Genomic DNA, 12,068 nt, shown 5'->3' with positions numbered 1-12,068 from the left:
GGACAAAATCTTTAATTTCCATTTAAATGTCTACTACATCCTTCATTGTAATTTACATGGTTTGATGGTAAAGCGGCCTCTTTCTATGCCCATGCCTGTTGTCTTTACTGTAAATGCAGAGCATGTTTGTCATGCTGGGATTTGTAGTTCCACCACACATGACGAGTTACAAGTTAGCAATTTTTTTTAGAAGGGTTTACATCGGACTGTCCTATCCTTCCCTGAACAGCAATTTGGCATCTTAACAAACCCTGAACATGAGGAGGCGTTTAGACAAAATACATTAGAAAATTGCAAAAATGTCATTATACAACAATTCAGCTCAGGAAATTGTCATTTATCTCTATTGGTAATTTATTAAGGAAAGATGTTTATACATTTAAGGATATGAAATTTGCTATAACAATATTGAACCTTTTTTCTCTTTTTCATCCTGCAGTTTGCGGGTCAATCTGGACATGGGAAAAATTGTCTACAGCTGGATGATCCGCAGGGACCCCAAGATCCCGGGAACCGTGGTCCGATCCAGTACAATTCCAGAACAGCTTGGACGAATCTCCTACCTATTGACTGACAAAACAGGTAGGAGCCTGGATCTTGGGTTACATTTCCATTGACTACATCTAAGGATAAAATCCCACCGAAATGTAGTGGATCAGCAGTGAGCAGCCTCATAATTTTTCCTTTTAATTTTTTAATATTTTTTTCCCTCTTCTTATTTATTTGGAGATAATTTATGATCTTCTTGGGTCTCTGTATTATCCTATGTGGACTGATAATATTATAATGGCTTGTTTTGTAGGAACCCTGACCCAGAATGAGATGGTATTTAAACGTCTCCACCTGGGGACAGTGGCTTATGGCATGGACTCGATGGACGAGGTGCAGAGTCACATATTCAGCGTATACACACAGGTACGTTATATATCACATAATATATAACAATGCAGACCGGGCCCAGCTTTGTGCCTTGTATGTCCAGGTATAGGCTCTGAGTTGTGGACAAGTAAGACTATATTAGATTCATCAAGTCATATCTAGATATGTATCTGAGGACGGCGAGGTGCTGGATTATTAGAAATTGAGACTATTATTTATTTGACCATTGCCCAAAGATTCTGTAGAGTAGGTGTATAGAATATTAAAGTTAGAAGGGACCTCCTGGGTCATCTGGTCCAACCCCCTGCTCAATGCTGAATTCACTAAACCATCTCAGACAGATGTCTGTCCAGCCTCTGTTTGAAGACGTCCATTGAAGGAGAACTCACCACCTCTCGTGGCTGCCTGTTCCACTCATTGATCACCCTAACTGTCAAAAAGTTTTTTCTAATATCTAATCTGTATCTTCTCCCTTTCACTTTCAGTCCATTGCTTCTCGTGTTTCCATGTGCAAATGAGAATAAGAATGATCCCTCTACAGCGTGACATCCCTTCATATTTTTTTAGATAGCTATTAAGTCTCCTCTTAGCCTTCTTTTTTGTGGAAGCTAAACATTCCCAGATCCTTTAACCGTTCCTCGTAGCACATAGTTTGCAGTCCGCTCACCATCCTGGTAGCTCTTGTCTGAACTTGCTCCACTTTTTTTATGTCTTTTTTAAAATGTGGTGCCCAGAACTGGATACATTATTCCAGATGGGGCCTGACCAAGGAGGAGTAGAGGGTGATAATTACCGTATTTTTCAGACTATAAGACGCACCGGACCATAAGACGCACCTAGGTTTTAGAGGACGAAAATAGAAAAAAAATGTAAGCAAAAAATGTGGTCATGATGCCCTGTTAAGAGGGAGGGGGTCTGCTGCTGACACTGTTATAGGGGTAATGTCCTCCAATTCTGTATCTCTATCTCCCAACCTGGTATATATGGCCCCCTCCTTCCTGTTATACGTGGCCCTCATCCCCATCCTGATATGCATGGCACCCCAATCCCCCATCCTGGTATGCATGGCCCCCCTCATCCCTCTTCCTGGTATGTATGGCACCCTACATCGTGGTATGTATGGCCCCCCTCACACCAATCTTGGTATATATGGCACCTTCATCTCTCTTCCTGTTATGTATGGCACCTTCGTTACTCTTCCTGGTATGTCTGACACTCTTTATCCCTGTATGTATGGCCCCCTTCATCCTGGTATGTATGGCCCCCCTCATCCCTCTTCCTTGGTATGTTTGGCACCTTCATCCCTCTTCCTGGTATGTATGGCACCTTCATCCCTCTTCCTGGTATGTATTGCACCTTCATCCCTCTTCCTGGTATGTATGGCACCTTCATCCCTCTTCCTGGTATGTATGGCACCTTCATCCCTCTTCCTGGTATGTATGGCACCTTCATCCCTCTTCCTGGTATGTATGGCACCTTCATCCCTCTTCCTGGTGTATGTATGGCACCTTCATCCCTCTTCTTGGTGTATTTATGGCACCTTCATCCCTCTTCCTGGTATGTGTGGCGCTCTTCATCCCTGTATGTATGGCCCCCCTCATCCTGGTATGTATGGCACCCTTCATCCCTGTATGTATGGCCCCCCTCATGCCTCATCCCTGTATGAATGCCCCCCCTCATCCCTCATCCCTGTATGTATGACCCCCCTCATCCTTGTTTGTATGGCCCCCCTCATCCCTTTTCCTGGTATGTATGGCACCCTCATCCCTGTATGTATGTATGGCCCCCCTCATCCTGGTATGCTTGCCCCCCCCGATCCCCGTCACACTGCACAGAAAAAAATAAATATATTCACATCCACTCTCCTCCAGCGCTGTGTCCCTCTGTTGCCGATAGGGAATGGTGAATATTCATGGACTTTAATAGCGGGCACACTGACTGCAGAGCGCAGCAGGAGCCATGCTGCGGCTACAGTGTGCACGCTATTAGGGAGAATGAATGGTCACTGCTCCCCACGCACGCAGTCCTGGCTTGGGGAGCAGTGACTATTCCGGCACAGAGCGGAACACAGCTCTGGAGGAAAGAGGAGGGGAGTATAATTGTTTATTTTTTTTCTGTGCAGCACGATGGGGATCAGGGGGTGCCAAGCATACCTGGATGAGGGGGGCCATGCATACAGGGATGAAGGGTGCCATACATACCAGTAAGAGGGATGAGGGGGGCCATACTTACTGGGATGAGGGATGAGAGGGGCCATACATACAGGGATGAAGGGTGCCATTCATACCAGGAGCCGCGCTGCAGGCACAGTGTGCCGGCTATTAAGGAAAATGAATATTCACTGCTCTCCACGCCAATGGGCTTGGGGAGCAGTGAACATTCATTTTCTTTAGTAGCGGGCACATGTAGGCTGCAGCAGGCGGCTGCTGCCTCCTGTGCCCCGCTACTCCACCGCTGTCGCTTCCCCCACATCCCCCACCATCTACAGCCACAGTATTTATGTATATCGGACTATAAGACTAACCCCCCACCCCACTTTGCTCCAAAATTTTGGAGGAAAAAAGTACGTCTTATAGTCTGAAAAATATGGTACTTCACATGATCTAGACTCTATGCACACAGTGTCTTTTTTCAGGCACATAGCGCCTGAAAATGTGCCTCAAAACCACCACAAATAATGCACGTAGTGCACAGCAATGTAAAAACGATATTGCTGTGCACATATGTTGTTGCTTTTTTTAAGGGTTCAGAAGCCATGACGCGGTTAAAAGAAGTAGCACGTTCATTCTTTGTGCACATTCTGTTAGTTATAGTGTAAATGATAGTAAAAAGATGCTGGCAGCAGAACCTGCGAAACCACCAGCAAAGCCGCTGTAGGAAAAAGACTGCCGGCTTTCTGCTGAAGGGGCTTCGCCTAGCAAAACTTTGAATCTTAATGACGTCATGTGCAATTAGTTAAAAAACCATGAGTTTTGATCAGAGAGTGGGAGAGCTTTTGCTCCACAAAATCTTTGGTAGGAACACACTGTAACTCTCCAATCAAAACGAGTGGTTTTTGAATTCCTTATAGGTTTTGGAGCCTCTCTGCTGCAAAATCAAAAAATGTGAACATACCCTTAAGCTGATTATACATGTTAGATGAACGTCAACTGGATTCTCCAACAATCTGATGTGTATGGTGATGTCCCAAATCTCACCTGACATCAGATGTCAGGGAAAAGAAGGATCGAACGTGTCAAATTTTAACATTTTCTCATAAGGAGATAAGCCACTGCCAGTGGTTTATGGTTTTCCTCCTCTCCTCACTGAGAGCACATGCACTACTAAGTGAGCTGAGTGTGCATCTTAGACAACGTTCACACGTTGAGTATTTGGTCAGTATTTTACATCAGTATTTGTAAGCCAAAACCAGGAGTGGGTGATAAATACAGAAGTGGTGACGTGTTTCTATTATACTTTTCCTCTGATTGTTCCTCTCCTGGTTTTGGCTTACATATACTGAGGTAAAAAACTCACCAAATACTGAACGTGTGAACGTGGCCTAAAGGTTAGGAGGAGTAGCTGTCAGCGGGCCATCAATATACTCAAGGCTGGATTATAGGGAGGTCATATTCCCTGCGGGTATCTACTACCCAATTCCCTCCAGCTCTTATCAGACATTCATTGCATCAAGATAAGAACTGTGAAAAGATTTAAAGGGGTATTCCCATCTCCAAGATCCTATCCCAATATGTAGTAGGTGTAGTAATAATAATAATATTAGCAAATATCTCCAACTAGAAATGTAGTATAGTAAGTTTGATTCACTATGTCTCTTTCCTCATGTGCAGGCATTGCAGGACCTTAGGTATCCATGGTTACGTCCACTGATAAAGTAACAGTTAGTTAGCTAGCTGCTAGTGGTTGTAACCGTGGATACCCAAGGTCCTGCAATGCCCTGAACATGAGGAAAGAGACATAGGGAATCAAACTTACTATACTACATTTCTAATTGGAGGTATTTGCTAATATTATTATTATTGCACCTACTACATATTGGGATAGGATGTTGGAGATGGGAATACCCCTTTAACACAATCTGCAACAATAAAAAAAAGTTGTAATATACCCATATGTGAAAAGAGCTTAGAATTACATTTTTCTTACTAATGCCATGTGTACACGTTCAGTATTTGCAGAAGAAAAATCAGCTGCAAGTATTGGAATGTTCGCAGTAAAAATGCTGCATAAAATATGCGGGTTCTGACCACATTTTGCATGCGTTTTTGATCCAATTGTTGCCCATTTATTTAAATGGGTGAAAAACGCTGAATGAACTGACTTGCGGCAGATTTGAAAAGGCAAAGAAAAGATAGGCAGCGTGTGCATGAGACTTGAGAAATCTAATTCACTCTGCTGGTACAGTAAAACCTTGAATGTTTTCGTGGGAAAAACATGCCAAAAATGCAAAACATTATATTGTTGTTAAAGGGAACCTGTCAGCTGATTCATCGGCTATGTTATAGCAGCATGTGCATTTTACTCTGAAATACCCCCGGTCTTGCTCCTTTTTCAGTCAGGGGGATCAGCACGGGGAGAATCCACTGGAGAAATGCCTCTTAGACTAATCATCTCGTCCCATGTTCCCTGCAAGGCATTTAAAGGGGTTGTCCGGCCTTGGAGTACAAGTCTGCAGTCATTCTATGTGACTGCAGACTTGTGAATCCTAACATTGTGCGCACTCCACACTGTGAGGTAGGAGATTCGACCGCAAGTATGCGATTTGTATACTTCAGGCCACCAATAAATTCAATGATACCAATATAGGAATTGGCAAGGCTCAAAATCAACAAAAAATATATTCTTTATTGGATAAGAAAATAATTAAAAGCATAAAAATAGACATAAAAAAGTCAGACATATAAAATACTAAAGGTAGGTAAGTGATAATAACAAAACTCCCTTATGTGAATACTATAAATGGATACAGAGTTATAATATGTGCATAGTATTGAGGATCTCAAAAGGTACAAGACAAAAATAGCCAGTGCTGTATAAGTTAAGGCCCTTTAAGGTATATACAGATTTATACAAGGAGAGAGTGATATCACATGAAAGTTTACATAATGATAATAATGCCCAGTGGCATGGAGTACACATTAGCTGTCAAAGAAAACGATGCACGTTTCGCATCAGGCTTCATCAGGGGGATTGAGACCGTCACCTCTGACGACGACCAGAGCAACGCAGGGAAGAGCTGAAGATGGCAGATGTTGAATTTAATACTAAGGGCAGGGAGCTTAGATTGGTGGCACTACTCCAACACTGAAATAAAAAAACACTTGAGTGGTGCATTAAGATCAATGGTCAAAAAACATGAATAACTTAGGCAGTGTTTTTCCTGCCACGCTTCTTTTTTTCATGAAGTTCTCTGTATTGTATTGTATGCACACAGTGCAGGCTTTCAATGTGAAAAGGCTTACGCCGCGCGCTTCAGCCGGACTCTCCGGTATGATATATGGTTTCCCTGGCGTCGCCTCACAGGCCCCAGTTAAGCCTTTTTGGCCGCCTCTGAATGCACTGTATGATGAAACACTGTAATAGTTCACATGAAAGCCAGTGGATAAGTGAGATTTATGTGTAACCGGAGAGCGGTGTGCTGCGTAATGCACATCCACCATCTTGGACCCCCCATTTTTGTTTGGCTGTTGACAAGTGAATTAAGAAGCTGATTCTGTGATGTGTAATGAGAAGCATTTCCTTCCACTGTAGATCTGATTCATGGCTTCCATTACTGTTTCCATTCAGTCACCTATTGACCTGGAAGTGAAACTTTTTCGTGCTCCTCCTGACACCAGAGGTTAACAGATCAGGAAGCACAGCCCTGTGTCCGCTGCTTGACCAGCTTAATTAAGTAATTGTGTAATTACACCAGGAGTTTGGAGGCGAAAACTAAAAATAGTCTTAAAAAATATCTCACAGAAACGCGTTGGGAAGTCCTACATCCAACATCTGTTTTACGTTTCCATTAATCATATCCATAAAGGGCTGCCCGGCTCCTGACTGGAGGGTCACTCGCTCACAAAATGTGTTTCTAATGCAGCGTATAACCCGACAGGTTTATTATATACATTTGATCCAGCTCCTGCCGCCACCACCACCGCACCAAGACATTTATCTCATAGTCTTGTGAACTGATATTTTATTCCCCAACAACTACCAGATGCCGCACAATGCCTAATAACAGCAAATGGATCAACCGCGTCCTAGATGAATTTGTAAGTCTGTAAAGATTCCATGTCATTTATCAAAATATCAGATTTAATCTGTGATTGTGTGAAAAAATACATGAGCCGAAATAAATTGTATCCATATTGAATGGGAGATGTTTCTTTGGGAGAACTCCTTAATAAATGTTAACTAATATGTTGTGGTGTGTGACCTGGCAGGAGATTCATGAATCAGAAGCTGTGTTAATGCACCCAAATATGTTTTACTAGAAAATGTTGCAGCATTTCTGAGAAAACATACTTAACTACTTGCAGACCACCCATAGACTATAAATGTCCGAGTGATCCGCTTTCTACTCTGCAGTGATGTTCTAAAAATGTAATACACAGCTGAACTCCCCATAGATAAGACGGGGATGATTTGTTACCATCTCTGAAAAAAACACTGTGTATACAGTAATAGGAATCGCTAACGCCGCTTCCTCCTCCTGACATATCAGTCGTGATGGCTGGATGTAGGAAAAGAGCAAGATCTGGTCCTAGGGGATCAAGTCAGCTCTACTATGCAGCCAAGAGAATGAATTTCTCCTGTAACTGGGGCTAATATACCGGCCCCAGTTACAGGGAAATCAGATTTTAAAAACAAGTGTCTAAATGCTGAAATGACAGTCATCTATGATCATCTATATCTTTAAGTGATGCACCATGTTATGTGAGATTAATAAGTGAAAAAAAGCCATTGTCAATAGGGATGAGCGGATCCATGGAAGTTCGGGTTTGTCAGCTTAAACCGAACTTTAGTCCAAAGTTCGGTTTGGGTACCAGAACTATCCCCGAACTTGAACCTGTACCTGAACCCCATAGAAATCATTGGGGACCCGAACTTTGGAGCTGGAAAAGCGCTCTCTCTCTCCGAACTCTTTCTCCCTCTCCGAACTCTTTCTCCCTCTCCGAACTCTTTCTCTCTCTCCGAACTCTTTCTCTCTCTCCGAACTCTTTCTCTCTCTCCGAACTCTTTCTCTCTCTCCGAACTCTTTCTCTCTCTCCGAACTCTTTCTCTCTCGCTCCAAATTCTTTCTCTCTCGCTCCAAACTCTTTCTCTCTCGCTCCAAACTCTTTCTCTCTCGCTCCAAACTCTTTCTCTCTCGCTCCAAACTCTTTCTCTCTCGCTCCAAACTCTTTCTCTCTCGCTCCGAACTCTTTCTCTCTCGCTCCGAACTCTTTCTCTCTCGCTCCGAACTCTTTCTCTCTCGCTCCGAACTCTTTCTCTCTCGCTCCGAACTCTTTCTCTCTCGCTCCGAACTCTTTCTCTCTCGCTCCGAACTCTTTCTCTCTCGCTCCGAACTCTTTCTCTCTCGCTCCGAACTCTTTCTCTCTCGCTCCGAACTCTTTCTCTCTCGCTCCGAACTCTTTCTCTCTCGCTCCGAACTCTTTCTCTCTCGCTCCGAACTCTTTCTCTCTCGCTCCGAACTCTTTCTCTCTCGCTCCGAACTCTTTCTCTCTCGCTCCGAACTCTTTCTCTCTCGCTCCGAACTCTTTCTCTCTCGCTCCGAACTCTTTCTCTCTCGCTCCGAACTCTTTCTCTCTCGCTCCGAACTCTTTCTCTCTCGCTCCGAACTCTTTCTCACTCGCTCCGAACTCTTTCTCACTCGCTCCGAACTCTTTCTCTCTCGCTCCGAACTCTTTCTCTCTCGCTCCGAACTCTTTCTCTCTCGCTCCGAACTCTTTCTCTCTCGCTCCGAACTCTTTCTCTCTCGCTCCGAACTCTTTCTCTCTCGCTCCGAACTCTTTCTCTCTCGCTCCGAACTCTTTCTCTCTCGCTCCGAACTCTTTCTCTCTCGCTCCGAACTCTTTCTCTCTCGCTCCGAACTCTTTCTCTCTCGCTCCGAACTCTTTCTCTCTCGCTCCGAACTCTTTCTCTCTCGCTCCGAACTCTTTCTCTCTCGCTCCGAACTCTTTCTCTCTCGCTCCGAACTCTTTCTCTCTCGCTCCGAACTCTTTCTCTCTCGCTCCGAACTCTTTCTCTCTCGCTCCGAACTCTTTCTCTCTCGCTCCGAACTCTTTCTCTCTCGCTCCGAACTCTTTCTCTCTCGCTCCGAACTCTTTCTCTCTCGCTCCGAACTCTTTCTCTCTCGCTCCGAACTCTTTCTCTCTCGCTCCGAACTCTTTCTCTCTCGCTCCGAACTCTTTCTCTCTCGCTCCGAACTCTTTCTCTCTCGCTCCGAACTCTCTTTCTCTCTCTCTCCGAACTCTTTCTTTCTCTCTCTCTCCGAACTCTCTTTCTCTCTGGAATCTCTCTCTCTTTCTCTCTCTCTCCGAACTCTCTTTCTCTCTGGAATCTCTCTCTCTGGAATCTCTCTCTCCGAACTCTCTTTCTCTCTCTCTCCGAACTCTCTTTCTCTCTCTCTCCGAACTCTCTGGAATCTCTCTCTCCGAACTCTTTCTCTCTCGCTCCGAACTCTTTCTCTCTCGCTCCGAACTCTTTCTCTCTCGCTCCGAACTCTTTCTCTCTCGCTCCGAACTCTTTCTCTCTCGCTCCGAACTCTTTCTCTCTCGCTCCGAACTCTTTCTCTCTCGCTCCGAACTCTTTCTCTCTCGCTCCGAACTCTTTCTCTCTCGCTCCGAACTCTTTCTCTCTCGCTCCGAACTCTTTCTCTCTCGCTCCGAACTCTTTCTCTCTCGCTCCGAACTCTTTCTCTCTCGCTCCGAACTCTCTTTCTCTCTCTCTCCGAACTCTTTCTCCAAACTCTTTCTTTCTCTCTCTCTCCGAACTCTCTTTCTCTCTGGAATCTCTCTCTCTTTCTCTCTCTCTCCGAACTCTCTTTCTCTCTGGAATCTCTCTCTCTGGAATCTCTCTCTCCGAACTCTCTTTCTCTCTCTCTCCGAACTCTCTTTCTCTCTCTCTCCGAACTCTCTTTCTCTCTCTCTCCGAACTCTTTCTCTCTCTCTCCGAACTCTCTTTCTCTCTCTCTCTCCGAACTCTTTCTCTCTCTCTCCGAACTCTCTTTCTCTCTCTCTCTCCGAACTCTTTCTCTCTCTCTCCGAACTCTCTCTCTCTCCGAACTCTCTTTCTCTCCGAACTCTCTTTCTCTCCGAACTCTCTTTCTCTCTGGAATCTCTCTCTCTTTCTCTCTTGCTCTCCGGAATCTCTTGCTCTTTCTCTCTCTGTAAAACGGACTTCCAGTAGAAGGTGCGAACCCTGACTTTTACAGTTCGGGTTCGCTCATCTCTAGTTGTCAATCCAAATCGTTACTAGCCCTGCCCCCCCCCCCAAAAAAAAAATAAAATGTGTCCAATATATAAAAAAAAAAAATTTGGGAAAGGGGAACAAATGTTAAGATTTATTTCAGTGGTCCATTCTGGTCATAAGCAAAATATGAAATACGGACACATATTTCCTATATTTTCTCACTGATGGCGCAAATTGAATATCTGAAGAACATTTTTTTTACAACTCTTCAAACCACAATTGGTGAAAGACCCAAAAATGTGCCTGGTCAGGGATGGGGGTAAATGGTCTGGTCTTGATCTAATTAAAATGATTGAATGACTAGTCAAGGTCACCTGTCCCTGGCAGCTTTTTTTTCACCCACTTAGTGCCCTTTTAAGACATTAGACCAGTGATCCTACAATGTCATAACCATTCCTATACCGGCCTCTCTCTCCAGCCTTCTCATGATCCTCCTGCACAGAAAGGCACCACAACCAAAGTGAGGAAGACGATGAGCAGCCGCGTTTATGAAGCCGTGAAGGGGATCGCTCTCTGCCACAACGTCACCCCTTCCTATGAGTCCAACGGCGTGACAGACCAGGCCGAGGCAGAGAGACAATTTGAAGATTCCTGTCGGGTTTACCAAGCGTCCAGCCCCGATGAGGTAAAGTCAGGTTTATTCATTATAGGAGCGTTAGTTCCCTTCTGAACTTTGGCTCCAGTCTACATTCATTTACGTCCTCTGTTTTTTGTTTTTTTTGGGGGGTAAAGAAATATATGTCTTGGAGAATATTGGTTATAAAGGTGACAGATTATTTGGAATATACAGTATGTTGAGATGTAACCATAAGGGATTAAAAATTCTTCTTTTCAGCGCGCAGTATAAAAATGTTGCATCCCCTGCATTCACTTATACAGTATGATTACTACATGGTAGCAACATGACATGTTTTCTCACATCCAGAAATGTGTAAGGCTTCGTTCACATCTGTCCAATGAGCGACATTGGTGTACGTCATATGGCTGATCTGGAACTGCCAGTAAATTTGTTTTTTTGATTCCATGATGGAGCAGAACAATGGAATTACCAAATACAGATGTGACCATGGCTTATGTGCACCCAGACATGTGACAATCAAGTTCCCACTTACTGGGTAGAAATTATTTTTAAAGAAAAGTGCAAAGAAAAAAAATGGATTACATCTGTCGATTTCCTAAGTTAAAAAAAAGGCATTTCTACATTCCTATTCTAAATTTTCACACGCAATCATTACTGGTCACTCATCAAAAATTATATAAACTCTGAAGCTTTGAAGGGGTTCCAGATCGGGACTCTGAATCCCAAGATCAGACCCACCTTGAATGGAGCTGAGGAGCTCATGTACGACTTCCGTTCCATTGATTGTGAATGGGACCTTTAGAAATAGCTGAGCTCCGTTCTTTGCTTTCACCAAGACCATGGATAGAGCGGAGGTCGGGAATGCACAGCTTCACTCCTTTCCAGAAAAAGTTTTCATTCTGGAGATAATTGGAGGTCCCTGTAAGTTATTCCCTATCCCATTTATATGGGATAACTTAATGTTTTGGGAAAATGGTTCCCCTCCAACTCTGTGCTACATTGCCTGTGCTCTTAGACCGGCTTGCTGACTCTCAGTAGAAGTGAAGAGAATTTAGAGTTTTTTCTTACCATAAGTGTCGGTAAAATCCGCAGCGGATTACAGTACAAGTGGATGAGATTTTACGGTTCTCATCTACTTTCCGTGGACTTT

At 44.0% G+C, this 12,068-nt stretch overlaps 1 protein-coding gene across 3 annotated transcripts in view; it reads left to right on the top strand.

The window, feature by feature from the left end:
- ATP9A (ATPase phospholipid transporting 9A (putative)) overlaps nt 1-12,068 on the top strand; it is a 133,905-nt gene that overhangs the window by 49,181 nt on the left and 72,656 nt on the right. For all 3 annotated transcript variants that reach the window (XM_073682737.1, XM_073682738.1, XM_073682739.1), the window contains exons 12-14: nt 440-582; nt 803-915; nt 10,757-10,963. In XM_073682737.1, coding sequence (XP_073538838.1) covers nt 440-582; nt 803-915; nt 10,757-10,963 — 463 coding nt within the window. The remainder of the gene's footprint in view (nt 1-439; nt 583-802; nt 916-10,756; nt 10,964-12,068) is intronic.

Source organism: Phyllobates terribilis, unplaced genomic scaffold (genome assembly GCF_046119375.1).
Source record: "Phyllobates terribilis strain yellow unplaced genomic scaffold, ASM4611937v1 Scaffold_5__5_contigs__length_657084704, whole genome shotgun sequence".
Lineage (NCBI taxonomy): Eukaryota > Metazoa > Chordata > Amphibia > Anura > Dendrobatidae > Phyllobates > Phyllobates terribilis.
This window is presented reverse-complemented; position numbering and strand designations above follow the sequence as displayed.